This window comes from Nycticebus coucang, chromosome 6, assembly GCF_027406575.1.
Source record: "Nycticebus coucang isolate mNycCou1 chromosome 6, mNycCou1.pri, whole genome shotgun sequence".
Lineage (NCBI taxonomy): Eukaryota > Metazoa > Chordata > Mammalia > Primates > Lorisidae > Nycticebus > Nycticebus coucang.
This window is the reverse complement of record NC_069785.1, coordinates 118,008,781-118,036,558: the sequence shown is the minus strand read 5'-3', so window position 1 is coordinate 118,036,558 and position 27,778 is coordinate 118,008,781. Positions and strand designations below refer to the sequence as shown.

At 41.3% G+C, this 27,778-nt stretch overlaps 1 protein-coding gene across 1 annotated transcript in view; it reads right to left on the bottom strand.

Moving 5' to 3' along the window:
• Positions 1 to 27,778, bottom strand: part of TTC12 (tetratricopeptide repeat domain 12) — a 51,464-nt gene that overhangs the window by 14,538 nt on the left and 9,148 nt on the right. Inside the window, exons 3-13 of the mRNA XM_053595455.1 lie at positions 27,323 to 27,486; positions 26,718 to 26,739; positions 26,018 to 26,095; positions 25,078 to 25,199; positions 21,005 to 21,064; positions 15,787 to 15,858; positions 12,704 to 12,764; positions 12,060 to 12,248; positions 10,890 to 10,959; positions 10,017 to 10,105; positions 531 to 699 (exon numbers count right to left, since the gene is read on the bottom strand). Of these exons, the coding sequence (XP_053451430.1) occupies positions 531 to 699; positions 10,017 to 10,105; positions 10,890 to 10,959; positions 12,060 to 12,248; positions 12,704 to 12,764; positions 15,787 to 15,858; positions 21,005 to 21,064; positions 25,078 to 25,199; positions 26,018 to 26,095; positions 26,718 to 26,739; positions 27,323 to 27,486 (1,096 nt within the window). The remainder of the gene's footprint in view (positions 1 to 530; positions 700 to 10,016; positions 10,106 to 10,889; positions 10,960 to 12,059; positions 12,249 to 12,703; positions 12,765 to 15,786; positions 15,859 to 21,004; positions 21,065 to 25,077; positions 25,200 to 26,017; positions 26,096 to 26,717; positions 26,740 to 27,322; positions 27,487 to 27,778) is intronic.

Genomic DNA, 27,778 nt, shown 5'->3' with positions numbered 1-27,778 from the left:
TCACTGTGGTTGGGTAATCTTTTTAGGAAGATCCATTAGGAGAGAGACATATTCTGTTCCTACAGCCTTAGCTTCAGAAAGACCTCCATGTAATAGCACCTGAGAAGCTTTATTTATTTGTGTTCCACCTTGTCCAAGAAAGCATTTCAAGACATACAGAACAAGACAGACGTGAAAGAAGAGAAGGGCGGGCAGGACAGGTGGAGCCAGGTCTGGGGCCAAGGGGCAGAAGGGAGCAAGCATCTGCAGGATGGGCTCCAGATCCGGCCATTGAAAGGGCTGCCACGTGCCCCGCTACAGTGCCTGTGGGGCAGAAACCAGCCAGCTGCCCAGGGGCAATGAGGCTGTCCATGGCAGCGACCACAGACAGGAGACTGTGCTAGAGGTCCTCATGATGGAATGCTCCTGTCACAGGCTCCTTCTGTCACTGATTCTTCATCAACTCATACACCAAAGACATGGGGGTGGATACAGGCAAGGCTGAACTTGTCAGGTAATCACCTGCCATGCCGCAAGGAAGAGGGCCTTACCGCGTCAGGTCAAGGTGGCCAGTGATCAGGCTCCGTCCGTCCTTGGTTTGGGCCAGCTGCAGCAGCAGGGCCAGGCTCTGTTGCTCGACGGCTGGGACTCTGCAGGCCAAGAGGGCAGGCAGCAGCTTACCCCTGTCAGGGTGCGTCACAAGCACACGCTGGTTTTCCTCTGCAACACATAGGGGTCATGTGCTTTGCTATGCAATTAAACCAGTTCTGTCCCCTTTATATTCCAAGGAGAAGCCCAAGTCTTGCCAGCTCATTTGAGAGGTAGGATAACGACATTTAACACTCTGACTGCCACACTAGAAAAAAAATGTTTTTTTCCTTGGGGCCACAGTGTTTTACTAGGTCAAGAGAGTTGGAGAGTTGTGAGTTATATGTGCTTAGTGAGGTCCTGGCTCAAAATTAGCGTAAGTTAAATACAACTCACATAGCAGTAAGTGTGCTAAGAGGATGGACTGTAGACCAGACTGCTGGGTCTGAATGAACGGGGGAGTGACTTGGCCAATTATTAACTCCAACCCACCTCATCAGCATCAGTTTCCTCAGCAGTAAAACGAGGATGACAACCTCTCTAGAGAGATGTTAGGAGGATTAAATGCTAATACATGATCATGCTGGACAGGGACCAGCACACACAAATCAGCTAGGTCATTATTATTGTCAAAAGGCTTCTTGGTATGTGGCATGTGGAAAAGTGAGCAAAGGAAAAGAAATCTGCTTAATTGTGGAATATCTTTTTTTTTTTTTTGACAGTCTCGCTATGCTACCCTTGGTAGAGTGCCTTGGTGTTACAGCTCACAGCAACCTCAAACTCTTGGGCTTAAGCGATTCTCTTGCCTCAGCCTCCCAAGTAGTTGGGACTACAATCGCCAGCCACAATGCCCAGCTATTTTCTTGTTGCAGTTGTCATTGCTGTTTACCCGGCCCAGGCCAGGTTTGAACCCGCCAGCCTTGATGTATGTGGCTGGCGCCATAACCACTGTGCCATGGGCATTGAGCCAATTGTGGAATACCTTTAGACTATCAGTCTTCATAGAATGGCAGAATAACCCCGTGAGTTCTTTCCAAGAAACCAGGATAGCACATGACAGTGTGAACTAAAAAGCACGCCCTCCTTCCTGACTGACCGCTATTTCCAGGGTGGTGGCATTGGATTTGCCGCCTCCTCTGGCTCCTTTGTTTGCTGACCATGCACATCAATTTCCGTGACAGCAGGCGTGATAGAGACTGCAGCAGGAGGCCAAGCTGTGACACACAGCAGAGTGAACTGGATCTCGTGATGGGCCCTTCACCTGGGGCTCTCTGCCCTGGGCTTTTTCCCCTTCTGTGCTAACTACCCGTTTGCACACAGCACACGGCCCACAGTTGTCAAGTACAAGACACACACCAGGGCTCTTTTAGCTCTAATAGAGCCAGGGTAACGGGACTGCAGGATCTGACACATAACCCACATATCAAACCATGCTTTCACTGTGAGCATCATAGCTCAGTCCTACACTTTACCTATGACTACTCCCGTCCACCTAAGACAAGATCTGCTGATTTCTGAAATGGAAAGGGTTTTGTTGATTTGTCTAGTTTGTGTGTGTTTCTTTTATTATAGTGGAAAAGCAGCTTACAATAAATTTAAAAGCACAGAAGCAACATAAAGCTGAAAACAAAAGTTCCCTTCTCTGGTACCCTCTCCAGATAAGCCCATTTCCCAAAGCAGTTATTATTCAAACCTTGCATAAATAATGATAACAATATTACACATTCTACCCTGTAATTGGTTTCTTCCCCACTAAATAATAAATCACTGACATATTTCTGTGTCCTTCCTTCTAAGTATTCCCTTGCCCTTTTTAAAAACTGTTTTGTATTTATTGAGTTATATATATCTAGATTTAACTGATCTGAGATACAGAATTTTCACCACAGATTGTGTCTGACAATATTTTTCTGATGTCAATAAAAAGGTAATTTCAAGGTTCATAGAAACCAAACTAGATGGTTGTTATGTCAGATTCGTGCTGAGTACACATCCTATTACCAAGACGTCCTTCTTCAACCTCCTGGAGGGAAATCTACAAAAACGCTGCCCCAGCCAGTGCAGGGTCATCTAAAGAGTAGCAAGGTAGTGTGTTGAGGATATTAGTCTGGGCATAATTCCCTTTAATTGTCTTCAGGAAATAGGCCTCCTGATTTTCTAGTTTTTTTTTTTATTTTTTTAATTGTTTGGGATTCATTAAGGGTACAAAGAATTTAGGTTACACTGATTGCATTTGTTAGAAAAAGTCCCTCTTATAATTGTGTCCCACCCCCAAGAGGTGACCCCCATCCCCCTCCCTCCCTTCTCATTCCCTTACCCCCATTGTATTAGCTCATCTACTGCCTTCATATTAGAATTGAGTTGAGTGCACTGGATTCTTGCTTCTTCATTCTTGTGATGCTTTACTATGAAGAATGTGTTTCAACTCCATCCAGGTTAATACAAAAGATGTAAAGTCTCCATCTTTTTTAGTGGCTGAATAGTAGTCCATGGTATACATATGCCACAGCTTGTTAATCCATTCCTGGGTTGGTGGGCAGGTTAGGTTGTTTCCACATATTGGCAATTGTAAATTGAGCTGCGATAAACAGGATAGTGCAAATGTCCTAATAATAAAAGGATTTTTTTTTCTTCTGGGTGGATGCCTAGTAATAGGATTGCAGGATCAAATGGGAGGTCTAATTTGAGTTCTTTGAGGATTCTCCGTACTTCTTCTGAAAAGGTTATAGTAGTTTGCAGTCTCACCAGCAGTGTAGAAGTGTTTCCTTCTCTCCATATCCACGTCAGCATCTGCAGCTTTAAGACTTTGTGATGTTGGCCATTCTCACTGGGGTTCGGTGATATCTCAGGGTGGTTTTGATTTGCATTTCTCTGATGATTAGAGATGATGAGCATTTCTTCATATTTTTGTTAGCTATTTTTCTGTCTTCTTTGGAGAAGTTTCTATTCATGTCTCTTGCCCAGTGATATATGGGATTGTTTGGTCATTTTTTGTTGATTAATTTGAGTTCTCTGTAGATCCTAGTCATCAAGCTTTTGTCCGATTCATAACATGCAAATATCTTTTCTCATTCTGAAGGTTGTCTATTTGCTTTGGTTGTTCATAACATGCAAATATCTTTTCTCATTCTGAAGGTTGTCTATTTGCTTTGGTTGTTGTTTCCTTAGCTGTACAGAAGCTTTTTAGTTTAATTCAGTCCCATTTATTTTTGTTGTCGCAAATGCCGAAGTCTTCTTCATAAAATCTTTGCCCAGGCTGATATCTTCAAGTGTTTTCCCCATACTATCTTCAAGGATTTTTATTGTTTCACGCCTCAGATTTAAACCTTTTATCGATCTTGAATCAATTTTAGTAAGTGGTGAGAGGTGTAGGTCCAGTTTCAGTCTTTTACATGTGGTTATCTAGTTCTCCTGACACCATTTATTGAATAGGGTTTCTCTTTCCCAGTGTATGTTCTTGTCTGGTTTATCAAAGATCATGTGGCTATGTTAGTTTCATCCCATGGTTTTCTATTCAGTTCCAAATGTCTATGTCTCTATTTTTGTGCCAATACCATGCTGTTGTCATCACTATGGCCTTATAGTATAGCCAAAAGTCTGGTAGGGCAATACTCATGGGTTTGCTTTTATTACTAAGAATTGCCTTGGCAATAAGGGGTTTCTTCTGACTCTGTACAAAATGAAGAATTATTTTTTCCAAATCTTGAAAGTTATGATGATGGTATTTTAATGGAGATTGCATTGAACCTGGAGATTGCTTTGGTTAGTATAGACATTGTCACGATGTTGATTTTTCTCAGCCATGAGCATGGTATGTTCTTCCATCTGTTAATATCTTCTGCTACTTCTTTTCTTAGGGTTTCATAATTTTCTTTGTAGAGGTCCTTCACCTCTTTTGTTAGGTATATTCCTAGGTATTTAATTGTTTTTGAAAGTACTTTGATGGGAATTGTTTCTTTGATTAGCTTCTCATCTTGGCTGTTATTGGCATATACAAAGGCTACTGATTTGTGGATATTGATTTTATATCTGGAGACGATGCTGTTTTATCACTTCCAGGAGTCTTGTGGTTCAGTCTTTGGAATTCTCTAAGTATAAGATCATGTCATTGGCAAAGAGAGTTTGAGCTCCTCTGCCCTCAATTGGATGCCCTTCATTTCCTTCTCTTGCCTGATTGTATTAGCTAGAACTTCCAGCAGTATGTTGAATAGTACTGGTGATAGAGGACAGCCTTGTCTAGTTCTAGTTCTAAGTGGAAAAGCTTTTAGTTTCACTCCATTCAGTATATTAGCTGTGTGTTGTCATAGATGGCTTCAATCAGATTCAGAAATGTGCCACCTATGCCTAAATTCTTAAGTGTCCTAATTAGAAAAGGATGCTGAATTTTATCAAATGTTTCTTGTGCATCTATTGAGGGGGAACATATGGTTTTTGTTTTTGCTGTTGATATGGTGAATTACATTTATGAACTTGCGTATGTTAAACCAGTCTTGCATCCCTGGGATGAAACCTACTTGATCACGATGTATGACTTTTTAAATAAGATGTAAGCTATTGGCTAGGATTTTATTGAGAATTTTTGCATCAATATTCATTAGTGAAATTGGTCTACAATTCTCCCTTTTAGTTGGCTCTTTTCCTGGTTTTGGTATCAGAGTGGTATTTGCTTTGCAGAATGTGTTGGAGATTCTTTTGTTATCACTTTTTTGGAATAATTTCTGCAGTATGGTTGTAAGCTCTTCTTTGAAGGTTTGATAGACTTCTGGTGAGAAGCCATCTGGACCAGGGCATTTATTGGTTGGGAGATTTTTTTTTTATTGTTTCTTTAATTTCAGTTCTTGGAATTGGTCTGTTTAAGAGATCTATTTCTTCTTGATTAAGTCTAGGGAGAGGGTGTGATTCCAGGTATTAATCCATTCCCTCCACATTGTCAAATTTCTGGGCATAAGAGTTTCTTGTAGTACTCAAGAGATGATCTCTTGTATCTCTGTGGCATCTTTATTTCCTGTTTATCATTTCTGATTGAGGTTATTAGAGATTTTACTTTTCTGTTTCTAGTTAATCTGGCTAAAGGTTTATCAATTTTATTTATTTTTTCCAAAAAAACAACTTTTTGTTTTGTTAATTTTCTGAATGATTCTTTTGTTTTCAATTTAATTAATCTGATTTAATTCTGGTTATTTCTTTTCTTCTGTTAGGTTTGGGATTAGATTGTTCTTCTTTTTCCAATTCTGTAGGATGGTTCATGAGTTTGGTGATGTGCTCTGTTTTTCTTTTCCTTTCTTTCTTTTTTTTTAGACAGAGCCTCACTATGTTGCCCTCGGTAGAATGGCATGGCATCACAGCTCACAGCAACCTCAAACTCTCGGGCTTAAGCAATGCTCTTGCCTCAGCCTCTCAAGTAGCTGGGACTACAGGTGCCTGCCACAAAGCCCAGCTATTTTTTGTTACAGTTATCATTGTTGTTTTTAGCTGGCCCAGGCCGGGTTCGAACCTGCCAGCCTCAGTGTATACAGGTGGCACCATAATCACTACAGGTGCTACAGGTGCTGAGCCTCTGTTTTTCGAATGTAGGCGTGTAATGCAATAAATTTCCCTTTTAGGACTGCTTTTGCTATATCTCACAGGTTTTGGTAACTTGTGTCTTCATTGTTGTTATGTTTAAGGAGTTTAATGATTTCCTCTTTTGTCTCTTCCTGAATCCAACTATCATTCAGCATAACGTTGTTTAATTTTCAAGTCTTTACATGGGGATGAACATTGTTGTTGGAGTTGAGTTCCACCTTTACTGCCTTGTGGTCTGAGAAGATACAAGGTATAATTTCCATTAATTTTGCTGAGGTTTGATTTGTATCCTAGGATGTGGTCAATTTGGGACTGATGAGAAAACTTTATATTCTTTAGCTTTGGGATGCTATGTTCTGTATTTGTCTATTAATCCCATTTTTTCTAGGGTCACATTTAAGTCCTTTGTACCTTTGTTTAGTTGCTGTTTAGATCTGTCCAGTTCTGTCAGAGGGGTGTTAAAGTCCCTGGCTATTATGGTGTTATGGGACATCATATTGCTCAGACCCATCAAGGTCTGTTTCATAAATCTGGGAGCATTTAAGTTTGCTGCATAAATATTTAAAATTGAAATGTCTTCTTGTTGTATTGTTCCTTTCACCAGTATAAAGTGGCCATCTTTGTCTTTCTTAACTTTAGTTGCTTTAAATCCGCTTGTATCTGAAAATAAGATTTCAACTCCCCCTTTCTTCTAATTTCCATTTGCTTGAAATACTGTTTTCCATCCCTTAACTCTGAGTCTTGATTTGTCTTTCAAGGCTATGTGTGTCTCCTGAAGACAGCATATGGATGGCTTGTGCCTTTTTATCCAATCGGCCAGCTGTGCCTCTTCACTGGGGGATTCAGTCCACATTTATTCAAAGAATTGACAAGTATGGTGGAGTTCTATTCATCTTATTTCATGAAAGTCTGTTGTGCAGTTTTATCCTTTGTACCATTGTGGAAGCTAAGTTTTGACCTTTAGCTTCCGGGTTTTTACTTTGCTGATGGTCCATTGTGATGGTCAGCGCTGTGAATAAGTCTAAGTGTTTCCTGCAGACCTGGTCTTGTTGTGGTGAATTTCCTCAACACTTGTATATCTGCAAAAGATGTGATTTCTCTGTCAGTTTTGATGCTTAATTTAGCATGATACGGAATTCTAGGCTAAAAATTGTTTTGTTTAAGAATGTTGAAAGTTGATGACCATGCTCTTTTGCCTTTGAAGGTTTCAGTTGAAGTCTGCTGTCATCCTAATGGCTCTGCCTTCGTAGTGCAGTTGGCGCTTATGCTTGGCTGCTTGCAGAATCTTTTCTTTCATCTTGCCTTTGGATAGGTTCATTACAGTGTGTCTTAGAAAGGCTCTGTTTGAGTTGAGATTACCTGGGGTTTGATATCCATCTGAAAAGAGTGTGTTTTGGGGTCTTTAGTAAAACTTAGTAAGTTTTATGATAGTCTCTAGTAGGGCTTCCATTCCTTCGTGACAATCTTCTTCCCTTTCAGGAATACCTATTATTTGTATGTTTGAATGCTTCATGGAGTCTCATAGTTCTCTAAGCACATGTTCTGCTTTCTCTCTCTTCTTTTCTGCTTCTTTACCTATGTTAACTCGAAAACTTTATCCTCTACCTCTGAGGTTCTTTCTTCTCCATGATCTAACCTATTTTTGATACTTTACATTCCCTGATTGTCTCCTTCACTTCCTTAAGCTCTATGTATTTCTTGTCTGACTTTTGGTTCTATCTTTCCATTTTCTCGTCCATTGCATTTATTGTCTTAATCATCCATATTTTAAATTCCCTTTCTGTCAAGTCCATTAATTCTTTATAGGTGGAGTCCTCTGTAGTAGCTACCTCAGGTCCCTTAGGGGAGTTCCTCTGTTTCAGCTTTTCATGTTGTCAGAATTTTTCTGTTAGTTCTTCCTTCTTGTCCTCCTTGTTCTCACCTCTTGGTCCTCCTTTTTCCTTCTCACTGCCTCCTTTGCTTCAAATTACCTTGTCTTGATGCAGCCTCAGCAAAGCCAAAGCCTTTCCTGTGGCCAAAAAACAGAAGTCCTTGCTTTTGATGATAGCATGTTGCAGTATGTCACTGGTGGCTTTGTGATTTTTTTTTTTTTTTTTTTAAGGACATAACACAGCCAGCAACCTGTATGGTCCTTATTCCAAAGTTAGTTACCTTCAGTGATCACCTGATTATTTCCTCAGCATTCACTCTGATGGTTTGGGATTTTACAGCTCACAGGAATCCTTCACGGGAAGATCTCATAGTGCCCTCTGACTCTAGTTCTCATGGGGTGCGGGAGTCCCTCAACCTGTCCCCAAAGTGGAGTTCTAATCCTGGCAGGCAGGATTAGACAGCCATGCTTGAGGCCTCTGCTGAGACCTTCTCCCAACCTTTCCACAATGGCAGCCCCCTGGCCATTAAGACCTTCTCAGTATGGCCACCATGCCAGCCACCAAACCTGTAGCACATCCACTCCAATCGGCATTCAAATCTGGTTGCTGTATACTATTTGAGTCTGCCCACTCTTCTAAGCTTTCCACTCAATGCATAGCCTACTCCAACAACTAAAAACTCTGGAAAGGCTTCCTCCTATCCTGGACCTCCATGGGTGCCACCAATCCCAGCTGGTAGCAATCACTTGCCTAGTTCATCAGATTTCCACTGCTTTGGATGATATGCTGTATCTAGCTCACCACCTCCTCATGGTGTTCCCTGAGCTATGACTCTGGGTAAGGTCCCTATGCCAGGTATGGCTGGGTTCTCTCTTTTTCCCCAGTCATTCTATGGGAGGTCAGCTGAAATTATTTTTCTATTCCGCCATCTTGCTCTGTCCCCTTCTTAACAATTTTCTAGTTTTTTAGAGCTTAGTTTCTTAAGTTCTCAATTCCTGTGCTCTGATAAATCAGGAAAAAAATGGTATTATCTCGTACTCAGCATTTTATTGTATGACAAACTACATTCATGAGCTTTATCGCTGGCTCTCTGTAGTACCCCTGTGAAAAGGAGACACACTATCATTATTCCCGTTTTCATTGCTCTGTGTCCAAGGTCAAACCTTTTCCTGTGAAGTATGCTTTTAAAAAATAAGAGAAATACTTAAAATTTTTATGTACATTAAAGTTACAAAGATGATTAAGAAAGATTGTACAAGCCAAGCGTGGTGGCTCATACCTGTAATCCTAGTACTCTGTCTGGAAGGCTGAGGTGGGTGGATTGCTTGAGCTCAGTAGTTCGAGACCAGCCTGAGCAACAGCAAAACCCAGAGTCTCTACTAAAAATAGAATAGACAAAGTAGCCAGGTGTTGCGGTGGGCGCCTATAGCCCCAGCTACTTGGGAAGCTGAGGCAAGAGGATTTCCATGGCACTCTACCCAGGGTGACAATGTGAGATTCTGTTTTAAAAAAAAGGAAAGAAAAAAAAAAAAGATTGTACAAAATTTAATGAACTCCATATGACTGAATATAAAAAAATCTAAGAGTTAACACAGTAAATGAAATCCCTATGGCATTCTACTGTCTCAATGTTAGACACTACGCAGAGTCGGAAGACACTGGCAGGGATGATCATAAATCTTAGGATGCTAAAACAGGTACTGTGGTCAGCAAAAATAAATGAGATGTACAGGAGAGGAAAATCTCCATCCAGCCCACTGTCAGCACAGGAGCAGAGGCCAAGAGTCTGCAAAAATCATGGGGAAAGGAGAGAGGAGACCACTCATTATGCTGACAGCGATCTCACATCCCATCACCATCCACTTTACTTTTGATCCATAGGCTCTTTTGGAGAGAGGGGGCATGTGGAGGTCTAGACATCAACACTCCAGGCCATGACCAGGGCCACACTTGACCGTATGGCCCCATCATCATCAGTGCATTAATGGTGGTTAAGTGATTTCACAGTCTTACCATTCCCATCGCACACAGCATACCAGAGCTTGAGGACAGACACACAGACTGTCTCTTCAACCGCATCTTTTACTGCCATGGAAAAGCACCTAGAACAGACAAGGTACACAATCTTAAATCTGGAAATCAGTGCTGATTTTGTTGTCTTTTGGTGTTATTTCATCCCAGAATCTCCAAATGAGGGTTTGAGGAAGTAATTTTATAATCCAGAGCCACCAGTCACCAGGATTGCTGAATTGCCAGTCACTGAACTGAGAGCTCAGGTCAAGGACTCAGGCTGAGGAGGTCAGGGCTACACAAGGGGTGGGTGGTAAGCTGGGGCCATGAGTGGTGGCTGTATTGGGACCAACACTGCCACCAGGCATACAAACACACACTGGTGATCTCCACACCACCATCCTGAGCCTCAGGAATCATACCAGAACAATTAAAATATAAAATACAATAAAATAAAAATATTCAGGAGCAAATCTCCTATCATATAGTTCTTGTTTCAGATGAAACTATAAATGGGGTTGGGCAGGACTTAGCTGATCTCACTTCCTGATATGACCAGCAAATTCCAAGAGAATGGAAAAGCAAATGGCAATCTTGCAAAAACTGGTGGAAACTAGCAAGAATGAGCATTTCTCCAAGTGCTTGGAGGAATCCTGGGAGATATTGTTGCGCTAACAGTTAACTGTAGCACAACTCAAATAGCCTGAGGCTGTGAGGTCAAAGGTGCAGTGAGCAGTTTTATGTTGCTGGAGGGGCCCTGCTGCTGAGGGGTGGTGATGCTCAGAGGCATTGCTGTTTATGTGACTAGTGCCTGATTACACAAGGAACGGCTGTCCTTCCTTGCTTTGACATCTGGGCTCTTTATAGACATCCTACCTTCTGATGACCTTGTTGTCATTGATGGTACTGAATCCATTGTATATTCTAAATAAAGTTTGTTCTGTGCCTGAAACAAATTCATAGAAAACTAAGTCAGACCCCTGAACTGTCTGGCTGGTGTCTAGCTACAACACAGCCAGCTGATAATGAGGAATCTAATATGGATGTCATTGTCACCACATTAACGGTTTGGCAGACAGAAATACCTTTATAGTCTGAAAAGAACCATTTTCAGCAGCCACTCAGCACTCTAGGCAAAGGGACTATTTAAGAGAAGGAGAATAAAGCTGGGGTGGCCCTGCAGGTTATTTTTATAACTCATCACTTTGTAATTTTCAGAAAGCCCCCAGGAGCTGCTTAATCAGGGAACAATCAGCGTATCCATCTTTTCTTAAATATTTGTTTTGAAGCTATTTCTAGGCTCTAGAGAAGAACATACTATCTCTAAGAAACTTGTTAAGGAGGTATCTGTGTGTCCTCCATTGTTTACTAAAGGGAAGCCAGACACTCCATCTATACGTACAAACATCACTATCATTGAGCACAAAAATCAGTTAAGCCATTGATTCATTTAAGAATCAGTGGTTGTAAAAACTGGTAAAAGAACAGCATGGCAGCCAGGTGCGGTGGCTTACACCTGTAATCCTGGCACTCTGGGAGGCTGAGGTTTTTTATTGTACACGATTCTGTCTTCCCTTTCTCTGCAGTAAAGGGAAGTTATGTGGCATAGTGCGGGATGTTTGGGGTATATACAGAGTACACGTGTGAAGAAAGTGTGGGGGTTGAGTGTGTGTAGGATATGCATACTGACAGGTTTATGGAGTGTGTGTTGTGTGTGCTATGGGGTATGTGTGTAACACAAGTACATGTTCAATGAGTGAATGCTGTGTGTGTGCGTGCACGTGCATGCGGTGTATGTAACATGTACGTAATGTATATATAGTGTGTGCTGTGTCTGTGTGTGGTATTCACCGCATATGTGTTGAACAGATGTACTCTGAGGAGAGGACACAGCGGGGAGAAGGCATATTTTTGTACACCAGCAGAGTAGATTTTCAGTTAATATTTGTGAAAGGACAGGAGGGATTTGCTTCATAAATGCAGGCCTCTAAGCCCTGTCCCTTCACACTGATAGTACTCATGGGATCGGACACATCTCTGGCTTACAGTCCTTCATCATTTCAGTCAAGATCTCAATCCCCCCTGCATAGAACAGGGGCATCTGGTCAGGCTTGGACAGAGTCTCCAGGAGATTCTTGGTCGTCACAGCTGTGTTCTTTCCTGAGTCCACCAGGGCCCAGGCTTCCTTTTCCTGAAGATCTGCTTTCTCCCGAAGATCTACTTGATTCAGGTAATCTAGCAAAACAGAAGGCAAAAACAAAACAAAATAAAATCGTGACAATCAACAATACCAAACAAAAAGCAGCCTTCTCCCCACCCACCATTTTTTCTTGAGAATGGGAGGTTGAGACACATAAAGCATTAAAATAATTCAAATAATCCCCTTCTTGAGCAAGGAAAATTTTAGAAACAGTGAAAATTCTATAATCAAAGTCTTAACCATCTTAGGGATTCAAGGCAGTCTAGAAGGGTCTCAGGGAGTCGGCACAGGTGAGGAGAAGGGCAGACATTGCAGAGGGAGAGCAGAGGGCAGAGGAGCTGAGCAGGTCAGCACAGAGGGTCAGACTGTGTAGGCGAGGCAAGGCTGCTGCCCCATGCCCAAGGGCAGAGAAGGTGCAGAAGGTACCCTAAGGCAGGTGCTCCAAGGGAGGTGAAATTCAAATGAAGGACATCAGCACGAACATTCTCACCTTTCACCTGCGCCTGCAGCGAGGGGGTTATTTCTAAGATCTTCTTATAACACTCTCTAGACTAGGAAAAAGAAACAAGACCTTGAGAATGGTCAGGGGGCAAAAGGGATTACAAGAAAGACCCTGGGTGTCATGGGGATTGGTCCTTCACTATTCTCTCCGAGCCTCCTCCCGCTCCCAGTGCAGACAGGCATGAGAACACACTATGTACTTCACATTTTATTTAGGCTTCTCCAGTTCTGTGGGGCAATACTATTACTTCAAAATTCATTTTAAAAAAGAGTTTTTTCAGATATAGCCCAGGATTAAAAAATAGCCCATCCTAAATTCTTGTGGATCATGTCCGTCTGGGATAGGAATGATCATAAGGTAAATGCAAAAGTTAGATATGGTATTCGCACTAACAGAGAAAAAGAGCCTCCCTGTCAGATACGCCCATAGGGAGTCAGGGAATAAATGAAGCCAGAGACAGTGTTAACAGAGACTCAGGAATTTAAAAAAGAGAACGGCAAGTTACAGCTACAAAGAGAGCCAGTAAGGGGGCCCTTTGTTGGTCTTGCAAGAGTCAGCTAGAAAACCTGGGAGTGAGCGGTTCTCATTAAGAAGACTGTTAAGGGGCAGCGCCTGTGGCTCAACGGGTAGGGCGCCGGTCCCATATGCCGGAGGTGGCGGGTTCAAGCCCAGCCCCGGCCAAAAATAAAAAAAAAAAAAAAAAAAAAAAAAGAAGACTGTTAAGTAGAAAGTTTCTGCAAACAGACGCTAGTTGAAAGGAATTTCTGGGTTTAAGGCAGTACCTTTTACAGGGATATAAGAATTTCCTTGACTAGAGTATAATCTAACCAGTCACTGACAGAAAAAGCTCAGAAGAAAACAGTTCTGAGACATCTTGAAGGGTCAAGGTTTGTCTAGAATACTAGATAAAGAAATGAACTGGAGGAAAATACAACACATCAAGGCAGGACAGTATCACGGAAATACAGAGTGTCCCCAAAGTTGCCTATAAGCTGCCATTCGTAGGGAAAATGAGAAATTGTAGTTAAATGTACCTTTATTTACAAAAGATTATTAGAAAATTTTATAAGAGGTGGCTAATACACACAGAATATTTTGTAAATATTGTATAAAATTTTGTAGTGTATACATCAAACAAAACCCAGTATCCAACTTTTTTCTTCAACCCCAGATCTAATCTGTCAGCAATTTTTGCTGGTTTCACCATCACTATATATCTAGAATCATATCACTTCTCACCACCTCCATCGACAGCCTGGTTAAAGCCACTGTCACCTCTTGCTTGGCTATGTATGCAACAGCCTTCTAAATGGTTCTGTTTTGATTTTGCCTGGCCAAACATTCTCAATATAGCGGTCAGAGCGATCCTTGAAAATCTAAGTCAGATCATGTCATTTCTTTGTTTAAAATCCTCTAATGGCTTGCAGATCACTGAAAATGATAATCAAGGTCCTCCAAAAAGCCTGTAATGCCTTCTGGAAATCAGCCTTCTATTTGCTTCCACGACCCTTCTGACCCCCTCTCATTACTCTCCCTTTGGTGCTTGCATGCTAGCTACTCTGCACCTCGAATGCTCCCCCCTTAGATAGCCACACGGTTTGCTCACATCACTCCCTCCCTTCCCTGACCACCCCACCACATAAAACCAATCTAACCCTTCACTGATTTCTTACTTCATTTTTCTCGTTAACACTTACAACGACCTAACATACTACACCCTAACAGACTGCGTCTATTTGTTTTATATCTCTTGTCTACTTCCACCTTAAGAATGTGAGTTCCATGAAATCAAGGAATTTGTCTTGTTTACTGCTGAACTATGATTGTTTGTACTGACAGTGACTGACAGAAAGCATGTAATAAATATTTGCTAAATTAATTGAATAAAATTTGATAGAGAAACATTAATATTTTCTTTTTTTTTTTATTATTTTTTTTATTTTTGGCCTGGGCTGGGCTTGAACCCGCCACCTCCGGCATATGGGACCGGCGCCCTACCCGTTGAGCCACAGGCGCCGCCCCATTAATATTTTCTTTATTCGTTATTTCTTCTTTATCTTATTACAATAATTTTACATATTTTTCCAATCAAAATCCAACAAAGAAAGAACTTTTTAAAAAATGTACAATATGAGGCAATTTATTTATAAAATATTTCATAAATGGAAAGATATAGCATGTTCATAGATGGGATGACTTAATACTTGCTTAGTTGGCAATACTTCCCAAATTGATTTAAAAATTCATGTAACACCCTAGATTCCTTGTAGAAATTAACAAAATGATTGGAAGTTCACATGAAAATGCAAGTAAACCAGAATAACTAAGATAATCTTGAAAAAGAAGAGGAACAAAGTTTGGAGCACTCACACTTCTCAACTTCAAATCTTGTTACAATGCTACAAAAATCAAGACTGTGATTCTGGCACAAGGACAGATGAGGATCAATGCAAGGAAAGTGAAAGCCCAGAAGTAAGCCCATATATTTGTCGTCAAATGATTTTTTACAAGAGTGTCAAAATCATTCAATGAGGGGAAAAATAGCCTCTTTAACAAATGGTACTGGGACAAGTGGATACCCACATACAAAAAAATTAAGTTGAACCCCCACTTGGCTCCATGCAGAAAAATTAACTCAAAGTGGATCAGAGAGCCAAATGTAAGGAAAAAACTGTTGAATCATATACTTTCTACAAATGAATTATATGGTATGCGAATTATTTCTCAACAGCCGGTATTAACAATATGTGATAGCCACACAAATAATACACACACAGGGTTACTTTTGGGTGATAAGATTACAGTGAACTTCATTTTTCCTTTTTGCTTATGCCCCTTCTCTACAGAGGCTGAACACTGAGAGATGCTGCAGAAAATATCCCTACAGCCGATGGGAGTTATACTGACACCCAACATCCTTCCCAACTCTTAAGATCTTGAGATTTACCTTGGACAATACCAAAGGGTGGACTAATACCTAGTCAACTTGGAGACTCATGGTTCTCTTCTGGGACAACTGGGAACATCACCATGTCATCAAAGGTGCCTCTTACATCCCTCTAAAGACTCACCATGCTGTAGTTCTTCAGGGCCAGGTGGGCTTTTCCCATGTGGAAATATGCCTTTGTGCATTTTTCATCACACTGCATAAAAGAGAGTGACTGATGAGATGTTTCAGAAGATCTGAAGTCATTAGCCATTCCCCTAACTACCTAGATAACAGAGTTAAGGCAGAGCTTTAGCTCTCAGGACAGCTACCAGGGTTGACAATTAAAACTTTTCTGTGCATCTTCAACTAAACTAATTGATGCCTGCAAGGAGCCTGGATGCACCAGTAAGCTCTCTATCAAATTAATTAATGATACCTGCCAATTTTCATTTCCATTTAATGAGACTCAATCAGGAAGCAAACCAGAAACCCTTAGTTTAGAAGAGCTCTTAACACTGGCTGCACATCAGAATCACCTAGGATGCTTTTAAAAATCCTGCCAGCCAGGAAATACCCCACTCAAATTATACTCTGGGGTAGGGACCAGGTATCAGAAATTTTTTAAGTTCTCCAGGTGACATAAATGTGAAGCCAAATTAAAGAATTACTGGCTTACTAGAAGAGAGAAGAATTTACTCTTGGAAAACAGCTGAGGTTCCCATTATATCTTAGTGGGCCTAGGACAGTGGTTCTCAACTTCCTAATGTCGCAACCCACAGGTTGAGAACCCCTGGCCTAGGAAGTTCCTCCCCTCAAATAAACTACATGTGCACACTGGGAACTTACATTCCTCAGGATTAGGAAGAATGCTCCCTTCAAAAGGCAACATTGAAACAATGGCTGAGACCAGACCATTTACACAGGGGTCCCTGCACCTGTCTGCCTCTAATAATTATAACTTCACAGGGAATGATTCAGCAAAGAGACATACACTAAAATTTAAAACATCTAGTAAATAGAAATATATTGAATCCATTTTATATTTAAGGCATTGTGTTGGGTCAGATGCCCTTTAAGGGCTCACGTGTGGAGAGGTTAAGAGTTCAAGCTCAGGAGACTACCATGACCTGGGTGGAGTCTTGTTCTGCCACTCAGAAGTCAGTCATCGGCTAGGCTATCTAAATGTTCTGACACTCATTTTTCTCATCTGGAAAGTAAAGATCATAATAATAGTATCTCCCTTTCAGGTAGCTCTAAGGACGAAATCACGTAAAACACTTAGGGCAGCACCGGGCAATAAATACGTTACCAGCTGTTGCTGGTGCAGTTACAACAGCAGTGATCCACTTCCAAGAAAAAGAGAAAGTGGAAGAAGAACTGAATAATAAAAGAGAGAACTGTTGGAGAGACGTCTACAGATAGATTTTCATGTTCATCATTTCCTGAGTCACTGCCAGGTGAATGGCAGTGATAAGAAGAAGAATGCTTGGCTGTTCAGCATTCTCCTTGTACTTCAACTTTACTAGTCCCCGAGCTTGATGGTTCATAAGAGGGATGTCATGAAGTCTGGCAACAATTCCATGAAGTAGAAGCAATTATTGTCCCCATTTTACAGATAAGGAAACTAGGGGTTGTAGAAGTTCAAGGTTATACATTTAGTGAGGGGAAGAACTGGAATTTGAAATCTGGCCATTTAACTTCAGGGCTCAAGGCTTTAAAAATTAACACCAAATCTCCTTTAGAAAGGTGCTATAAAAAATGCTACTGAAAAAGTTCAGTGAAAGGAAACCTGCTTGAATGAGATGCATTGTTAAAAGGGCATGCGAAGGAGGGTGATATGAGCCAGATCATGAGTGTTACCTATAGAGAGGTAAAGAAGGGAGGATGGGCTGGGCAAGGTGGGAGAGGACGAGGCTTCTATGACAGTGCAGCTGGGACTGAGGGCAGGTGCTGGGTAGAGGGAAGGCTAGGAGGAGGCCCTGAATGCCAGGCCAGAGGCTGAGTCACCAATGGTGCTGTGGAGGGGAGCTGGTCTGGAGGGGGCATGCAGAAGTGCCCAGAGGACGGAAGGGCAGCCAGGGAGAGGAGCCAGGCGACTACTTAGAATAAAGGCAGACATGGGAAGTCCTGGTGACAGTGAAAGTGAAAAGGAGTACAGACACCAGAGCTATGTCAGAGAAAACACTGACCAGTATCAACTAGCTATACACGACAGAGTAAAGGAGGGTAGGAGGCAAAACTGAGGCTCGAGATGCCTGGAAGGCCGCTGGGTCATTAACAGAAAAGGTCAGTTAGGGCTGGGAGCGAGGAGGGGTGAGTGGAAAGAAGAGTTGCCTTCTAGACATACCGAGTTTCAGATGTTCAAAGACAATCTAAAGGAACCTGCCAGAGTTGGCTGAAATGCAGCCCTGGAGCTGGGGAGGGAACTAGGCTGGGAAGCGGACTGAAAGCCACGTGCAGAGGGGCGAGGGAGACGGGAGCTGGGAGAGGCAGTGAGCAGAGCAGCGAACCCTGCTGAATTCACAGAGGAAATAAGGAAACAGGAAAGGAACGTCAAGGGCATAAGAAGAAACACTAGCGCTGCAGCTTATGAAAACCAAATACCCACAGTATATTCACTGGCAATGCACCAGGGTAATAACAGGGGGAAACCAAGCCCCAAGCATTAAAGCCTTGTTCACGGCCAACTGTGGGTAACCATTAAGTGGTTTTGGTTGTGACTTTGCCTTCCTCGAAATGACACAAAGGGCTGCTAATGGAATTTCTCACTAATGGATCCATTTTCCTTTGATCATGTATCAACCCTCACTAGGATCTTCTCAGGTGAACCCCAGGTTTCCTTGAAAGGAATCCTGCCCTCAGAAGAAGATGTATTTCATTGTGCAGGAAGTGTCTGCCAGGAAAGAAATGGTTCTAATCATAATTGAAACCAGCCTCTCTGCCTTATCTTCCTTGACAAGGAACATCGGTCTTGAAATATCATCACATGAACTTGTCTCTACCAATTTAAAAGTGTCAAAAAATGTAAAATTGGCATGAAAGTACTAATACTATTAATAATGGCATGCCAATGAACATTCACTATTGATATATTACTTTTAAAGGGAGTTAAACTTTCTCTTTTAATTTATGGCTGCAACCCAGAACCAACCATTGTTAGTTTTTATTTTATTTTATTTATGTTTATTAAATCATAAAGAGGTAGATCATGTATACATTAATGCATTTATGGGGTACAATGTGCTGATTTCATATACAATTTGGAATGCTTACATCGTACTGGTTAATATATCCCTCACCTCATTTACTTAATTATTGTGTTAAGACATTTATACTCTATACTTAATAGATCCGACATGTACCCTTGCTATATGCACCATAGGTGTGGTCCCACCCTCCTCCCCCCTCATTATTAGTTTTTAGAACTCATTGAACATTTTTTCCCCATCTTTCCAAGTGTTTACCTAAACCTCTTCAGCTGGGAGTCTCACTGGGCATTTAACTGGCTGTAGAGTGTCAGTGGTTTTTAATGTCAGTTCCATTGGCCCTGCTTTGCCTCAGTTTAACCATTTATTATGTTGTGCTTCAATTAACATGTGAGAACAGGCTTAAGTTCTCCTGTGTTATCCTGAATCAGCACAATGGTGTGTCTACCTGTTTGGTCTTTTTCAGATATGAAAAGATGCTCTTGGAAGCCCTGTGATATCTTGTTTCTTCCATAGCAGAGAATGAGACCCACACCCAGGGACTATGGGATGTGAGGTTCCAATGGAGAGGCCTGCTATAGCAGATGGTTAAGGGTTTGGGATTACAGTTATACTGACACTAGCTTCCTGATCCTGTGTGCGTTACTTCATTACTAAGGCTCAATTTTCCTTGTCAGAACAATCAAGAAAATAGAAATATTAAACAGAATAGAATAGAATGTTGTGAGCACGTAGAAAATGGTGGTTTTTGCGATCATTGGAGCAACTAAGAAAAACATCCTTGTCTCTCTCTTCTCTTGCAGAATGATGGTAGAAAAAGAAACCATGATCAAAAAAGGTGACAAAGAAGGTTAGTGGATCTGGGTTGGGACTGTGAGGATCTTGAGGTCATCAGCTTTGGGCAACTCTTATAACTTAAGAGTTGGGATGAGAGGTGTCGCACACACTATTTTTGAAGAGCTAAAGAAATCAGACATTCCAAATGTCAGTTTTGGAGGATCCCTAGTGTTTTATGAACCATTATAAGCAAAGGTGACTTTCCCTTGCTTACCCTTACGATAAAAAATAAACAAGTAGACATGGCCAGCATATTGCTGTTCAAGGTGCTGGTTTGGGGCTGTGCTCAGTAGGCTACAACACGTGTGCCTATCAAAGAATCGAAGCCCCAGGATAAACCTGGCACATTCTCTTTGTACTTCAACTTTACTTGATTCAAAGTTTTAAAAAACAATACTTTTATATGGCATTAAAACAAACAAATAAATGTTATGAAGTGCCATGCAAAATTCACAAGGATTTTTAAGATAAAACACATATCTTGAAAGAAATTTCATTCACTCTGTCTCTGAACCCGGGAAAGGCTCATGTTCATTTTCCTCTGCTGTTAGGGAGTGCTTCAGTCAGGAGTCTGAGAAGCCCTAGTTTGGGTTATATAAAGCCCTCTGTGGCAGAGTAATAACTCTGGGGAATGTGGAGAGAAGATTATTTAAATATCTAGACATAGTCACCTAAAGTAAATAACGTCCCTAAGAAGTGATCACACCATTTCTCTTTTACTTCTATGCACCTTTGATTATTATTTTGGCAGATTTTGGAGGAAATACCACACACAGTATTATGCTATCTGCCTGAGGCCTGACTGAGTTGACTAATAGAGATTCCTTTCTTTAGATTATTCCTCTACAAACAGAAGACATTATGTTTCCAAATTATTAGGGCTAGAGGGAAAAAACACAAACTGATGAGGAAGAATGGCAACAGCACAGAAATAATCTCCCATGGTGGCTGCAGAAGACAGAAGGCGGCATTTCCACTCTCCCGAGCAGCAAGGCCTCTGACAACACAGTGGTAAAGAATGTGCTATTTCAACAGAAGACCTTGAAAGACCAACAGTAACGGCAGCTTCTCTGGAGTGCTTACTATGCACTAGGCCCTTTAGGTACATGATCACGCCCTCACAGCAACTGTATCCTATTTTATAGGTGTCTACCTCTTTGGTCTTTTTCAGATACAAAAAGATGCTCTTGGATACCACAGAGCTTACCTCCTCTCCTACGTGATGCACTGGCAGCGGCCTTGTATTTACTTCAGGACTAAGAGATTGGGCTCAAACAAGCCCAGCACCACTTTGCTGGAAGGAAAATATTCTCTTACCTTCAGAGCCCACTCGCAATCTGCCAGCGCCTTCTCATAGTCCTCGAGTTTCATATAAGCCTGTAAATGACACAAATAACTGATATTCATACTCAACTCTGCATCATACAGTCTTCACACAGAAGAGCCGCTGAACAGCAGAGTGGTGATGAAATGTACCCGACGCTGACCTAGAATGGTTGTGATCCCAGCAAGAAACAATGGTGACTGGGTGACTGAGGAAGAGTTTAGGACAGGAATTATTTGCGAGGGGAGGGCAGGGCTTAGGGAAATGGACGAGGGATGTTACAGAACCCCAGGGCTAGCAACAGTGGATAGCAACTGCCACGACTCCTAACTTAAGGGGTGGAAGGAAGGAGAAATGAACAAAACGGGAAAGATTAATCTGTGCAAAGACCTGCCTGATTGTGAGCTGAGACCTTCACTGGAGGTGAAAGCAGGGAGAATAAATACCCTAATCTCACCTCCCTTTTTCCTTCAGATTTCATGGGCTGAACATAAACAGAAGCTAGAGGGCTGGGAAGCCAAGAAGCCAGTGCACACAGGTCATCCCCCAGGACACAGAGCAGGGCAGAGGAGGAGCTGAAGAAAGTGGCACACTAATCATGTCTACAAAGGAAGTGCTCACTTCTGGAGTCTTCCCAGAGCTCCAGAAGGACACCAGACAATAAAAGGAATCAAAAAGACAGCTAAACAAATGTTGGAAAGGATGTGGAAAATTGTAACCCTTATACACTGCTGATAAGTATGCAAAATGGTGCAGCGCCTTTGAAAGACAGTCCAGCTGTTATTCAGAAGGTTAAATGGAGAGTTACCACATAACCCAGCATATCCTAGCTTTATAACCAAGAAGAATGTTAAACATACACCTATTTTAAAAAAACTTGTACATGAATGTTCATAGCAGAATTATTCATAATAGTTAAAAAGCAAAAACAATCTAAATGCCCATCAACTGATGAATGGATGAATAAAATGTGGTATGTCCATATCATGGAAAATTATACAGCAATAAAAAATGAAGAATTGATGCATACTACAACATGGAAGCACCTTGAAAATAGTATGATAAATGAAAGAAGTGGGCACAAAAAAATAAGAGTCCACTTATATGAAATGTCTAGAATAAGCAAATGTACGGTGACAGAAAGTAGTGGTCGCCTGAGACTGGAGTAGGAGTGGGAGGACTGGGGAACAACAGCTAAACAGATTGGGGTTTCTTCTTGGGATGATGAGATGTTCAAAAATTGATTGTGATGGTTGCACAACTCTGTGATTATACTAAAAACCATTGAATTGTATATAATTTAAATGGGTGAACTGTATAGTATGTGAATTATGTCTTAATAATGCTGTTAAAACAAAACAATAAACAGAAAGCTCTGCTTTGTCCTCATGCGCACAGCAGGAAGGAAGGAATTCAGGAAATAGGCTGACATTAAGTCAGATCATGGCTATAAAACTTCTTGCCAAATGCCTGGGGCACTCTTTTAGAACACCCCATAATTAGAGAGAATCTAGAAAATCAAGGATTGACTCAGAATCCTATGATGCCCTTAAACTAAACCAACTTGATAATTTATTTCATTTAAAACTTCTAAGCACTAAAGGCATGTAAACAAAGCACAGAGGCTACGATGACCTGTCTATTAATTACTGGATAAATAAGTGGTAAATAAATTCCTATCAAACTGCACTAAGTATATGTGAAGTGCTCTTCATGATGGGGTCGGCCCTGTAACTCATGGAGAATCTAAGTAGCCAGCCAAAGCGAGGAGGGAGCAGGTAACAGCCAGTTAATGCACTTCTGCAGAGCAGCTCTTGGCTCTGAAAGAAAAGCTGTGATGTGATGCTTTCAGTAACCTGGGTTCTGTACTAATTGGAGAAGACAACTCTGTGAGCTGTTTCTATAAAGCATCATGTTAGGGTCCTGGGTATCATTCGAAAGTCAGAGGATGTGAGGAAGAAGCTGGCATCATTCTAGACAATTGTGGCCATGATTTCACGACACTCTCACTCAGGATACATACAGACTTGAAAAACATCTGTATGGGCTGCAAAAATAATATCTATACAGACTTTTACTTCTTTTTTTCCCCCCTGAACTTCCTCGTTTTCCTTTGCTTTTGCACAGGAAAAAAGAATTACTCTTTCCAAATAGCAATTAAACTCCAGATTTACCTACATTATACCAGCAATCTATTCATCATAATATTGCTTCCGGGAGAAAAACAAAGCAATCAAAGGGCAGGTTTTTTTTCTAGCAAGCAACACTCAACTCGCAGGGTCCTTATTACGTGTTTTCTAACACCACACGCATACAGGAGAGGCATTTTAAAAACAGTCTATGGTTCAAATGATTTGTAACACCAGACAGCACATTTTTAATTTCTCTGAATAAGCTTTCTCTCTGGGAAATCTGGGAGAAATTGCTCCTCTAAAGCTTTTCACTGCATTTACTTATATTTATCCACATTCATTCTTAATGTGATTCTTCAGAACTAATCACAGTGCTGCTTAAAATTGAGTACAGTGAAAATGTAACTAATTTAGATGAATCAGGGTATATAGACAGTCAGAATTAGATATGTCTGAATTACATAACTTTTTAAAAGCAATTCATTTTATTGCTTTCAAATAACTTCAGAGTTGAGCAAGTATCAGTAGGTAGATGTTTTTAGAGACAAAGTTTGATGATAAGTAAGAAGGAAATATAACTATTGTATCAATTGCTTGCATTTAAATGATTCTCCTGATTTGCCAACAGAAACTTAATTCCCTTAACTGGACTTTTGTGTCTCTGATGTTATGTAACTTTACAAGGATTTATCAGACATCTGTTAACAAAGCATTAAGAGAAAAAGTATATGGCAGTTTTTGTCATCAAAAAGTTTATCTTGTCAGGGTGGAAATGTACTGTTAAAACATACTCAGGCCATCTTATTTACTGACTCATTTTCTCATAATAAACTTTCTCCACAAATGGAACTAGTTAAATGACACTTCACTCTTAGTCTGACTTACCCAAACTGCTAAACTAATGAGGTTACATTGCATTTGGGTTTACTTATCATTAAATTACTGTCACTCCCAAGAATTTCTGGCCTCCAGACATCCTGTTTCTTGTTATCAATACTCTTCCTCAACATACCACAGCCAGACACTCTTGATCTTAACTTACAGAAATTGGAGCTGATGAGGGCTCTGCTGCCACCTCTCCCTTTTATAAATGACAAGGCATCAAGTTCCTCTTACACAGGTCCTGCGGATGTATCCCAACCCTGGGACAATCACATCCTTGATTCTGCCGGTTTGGGTGGGCTTCTCTGACCAACAGGGAACTCTACCATACAAAACCTCAACTGCTTCTCAAGGTCACAGGAGACATTTTTGTTTCATCTGAGAACTATTAGCCTGCCCTTCATTATGTAGTCAGTAATAAACATTGAGGTGATGGTTTTCACCCAGTGTTCCAGGAAACTGAGTTCAGCTGTGATATAAACGGAGGCGTAAAGGCTTTCTGAAACTCAAACGTTCTAAGAAATTCACTGCAGGTGCATCAGCTATCCGGTTTACCCTTGCCACGTGAACTTAATCTTAAGGAGGGACTGAAACAATGAGTAAGAAACTAACAGGAGGGCAGCCCCCAGGAGTTTAAACCAGCACCAAGAAAGGAAGCTCGACAAATCCAGTCACGGACAGCAGAATTCCAAGGTCTCATTGGTCACTTATTTCCACTAGTTGTCTCCTTTATCCACATGGATAAACTTGACGATGTGCCGGAGCCAACGGACACCGTGGCGGGAGCCGATCGTGCGTGGCTCTTCCCAAGTCCTCCTTTGGTAATTCCAAATTGGTAGCCTGACATCAGGCCATGGGAAGAGTATTTACACCACGGAAACGGGATGTGCTGCCCACAAATCAGCTCCCCTCACCCCCGAAACAAGAGCAAGTTGCTAAGTGTTTCCCAGTTCCCCCAACGCGACCATCTGGTCTCGTCTTTGACTGCTGTCATAGGTGTAGTGACAAGTGTTCCCCGAGAGTGCCCCAGGGAACCTCCTCGGCTCACTGACCTGGGCTCGGTTGGTGTATAGCACTTTCATGTCCTTCAGCTTCTCCAGACCCTCCGTGTAGCACCGGATGGCTGCTTTGTAATCGCCTTTAACAAACTCTTTGTTCCCCTTTTCTTTTAGAGCTGTGAGAGAACAGGCACACACGTGAGCTTTTCCACATGCTGGAAAATTCTTTCGGACTTTATTCCCCTGGTTTTCCAAATCTACTCTGAAGGTCTGATCCAAAAGGGACTTGTCACTTGTTTCTTTCTGCAGATCCTGCAGGACCAGCTTCTTAAAGTATACTTTCTCCACATCTCCCCCTAAAGTATTCTAAGTAGCTTCTCAGAAAAGGTAAATGGTTCTGCATCAAGGCTTAGAACCATATCAAGCTTTCAACAGTGACCAAGTCTATACCTTTACTATCCCACACTAAGGGTCAAAGAAATTAATGTTCTAACAACTATGGAGTCCTCTATCTCTGCAGTAGCTCTGTAAAACAAATGCAGAAAGCATTCCTCTGCATGTATCTCCCCCAGCACATAAAACCCCCTCTCTTTCTTTTCTTATCTTTCTCCTCTCTTTTCTCACACCTTGGTTTCATTTTTCTTTTTCACTTCACCTATGCCTCAGGCTCGCCAGCAGTACCTCAAGCCTATCCCTCCATTTTCCAAGCACTGTTTAGGACTGTGCAATCTCATCTGCTGAGTCCATGCGTATGTTTTAGACAGAAGTCTGACTGTGGAAGCAGACTGAGGGCTGTGTCCTACCCCCAGCTCTTGGCAGCAGGAACAGAGAACAGACGACCAGTGATTTTTGCCTGGTCAAGTCCCATTGCCTCAGGACCATCACAAACCCGTGGAACCAGAATCTTGATATCCTTGAATGTCAGCACATGGCTTCACAAGCTCTTTCTAGCACAGATCATCCCAGCTATTGAAAAGTAAGGGCTGACAATTACCATCTGCCAAGACTTTGTTTTCCCTTCTTCTCTCGGCTCGTTCTTTTGCATCCTTCTCCACAGATGCCAAGAAGGCCTCTGACAGCAGAGTAATTTCAAATATTAAAAAGAAAGATCCAAATACTATAATCAGTTCTTTAGTTCAAATTCAGAAGACAGCTACTTTAGAACTTTACAGCCATACTTCTCATGCGCGCGCGCGCGCGCACACACACACACACACACACACACACACTGAATTCTGAGGCAACTAAATGACATTTTCTTAATTTGACATTAAATGGTAATCTGTGTGATGTATTATTATACATGATGGCTATGACTGTGCTTCAAATTTGAATTATGTCTTTTAAAAGAGTTTTTCTTTGAAGAGTGACTTTTTTGTTCCATTTAGCATAATGAGCTTCTGAGCTGAGCAGTAGAGAAACTACTTGGATCCCTTGAACAGCTAAGAGTAAATTGGATGGTACAGAATCACCGAATTCAGTTTACAAAAAATTGGACAAGAGAAAACAGAGAAAAATCTCTGAATACCATCCCTCCCCTCTGACCACTAGTAACAGAACTGCCTGATCAGTAGGTTTTGTTCACAGGTTGGTTGTAAGCCCAGAGGCTATAATTTAAGGGTCTGGAAGTTACAATCAGCAAAAACCGATCCTAACTGAAGATTAAAAATTGGGAAGAGAGATGCTGTCCTTACCTGAGTTCATTTCTTCCACATTCTGCAGGACACAGGTTGTCATAAAAACAAAGAAACAAATTTCAAAAACCACTCTCTGATTTATGTGTATATACATTAAGAAAGGCAACGAATTACAAATGAGAATCAGGGCATTTCTTTAACCAATAATGTAGGGCCCAAAAACACAGTGGGGGGCTTGCTTTTAGATCAGGAGATCTGATTATGGGCACTGCTGTGGCTGTGGCTATGGGTGCTGCTGTGGGGTTGAATATGCAGAAAAGAGGCTTTCCAAGTCAAGGGACCTAGGCTGTGACCGTATGAATCGAAAATACAAAGTAGTGAAATTTATTACCCTAGCAGTGCGGCATGATAAAATGTATACCATATATTTTCAGGGGTTGAAGAGGTCAAATTTTTATTAAGACAGACTCAAAGTTTTATTTAAAGATGATCCAGAAGGACCAAGGGAAAACAAAACAAAACAGAATTTCCCTATTATGAAGAAGAATCCAAGAAACAAAAGCCTATTCCAGCCTTAGCAGACAATCTGAGATTCAACTATTTCTTCAGCATAGGTCTTCTCATTGTATCTATTTATATACGTTCATAACAGAAAAGGAAACCTTTGTAGGAGCTTGTGGAGGACTGATCAGAGTCTTGTTCAAGGTGGTCCTGCATCCGTCCACCTCTTGGTCTTCCTCCATAAGCAGTAGTCTCTTTTCTGTCTCGAGGACAGCTTTCTGTTGTACAACTGGGTCTTCAGAATTCATCTCTTGAATTAAACTGGCTAGAAGAGAAATAAGATGTGACTCAATCAAACATGGTCTTCTAAAGACTCCGTTCACTAGAAAGGATGGTGTCAAAAACTCATAGGGAAGCTCTCAAAAGAAAAAAAATGCAGCAATAGAAAGCAAAATGGAGCAATCAGAACCAATGTGAAAAAATTAAGAACAGGATTTGTTTTGCCCGGAAAAAGTTACTAGAGAATTTAACTATGGAGTTCAAGGAATGGAGTTTTAAGCCACTATTAATCCAATAATAATTTATGGAGAGCTTATAATGAGTTAGAGAATATGCTG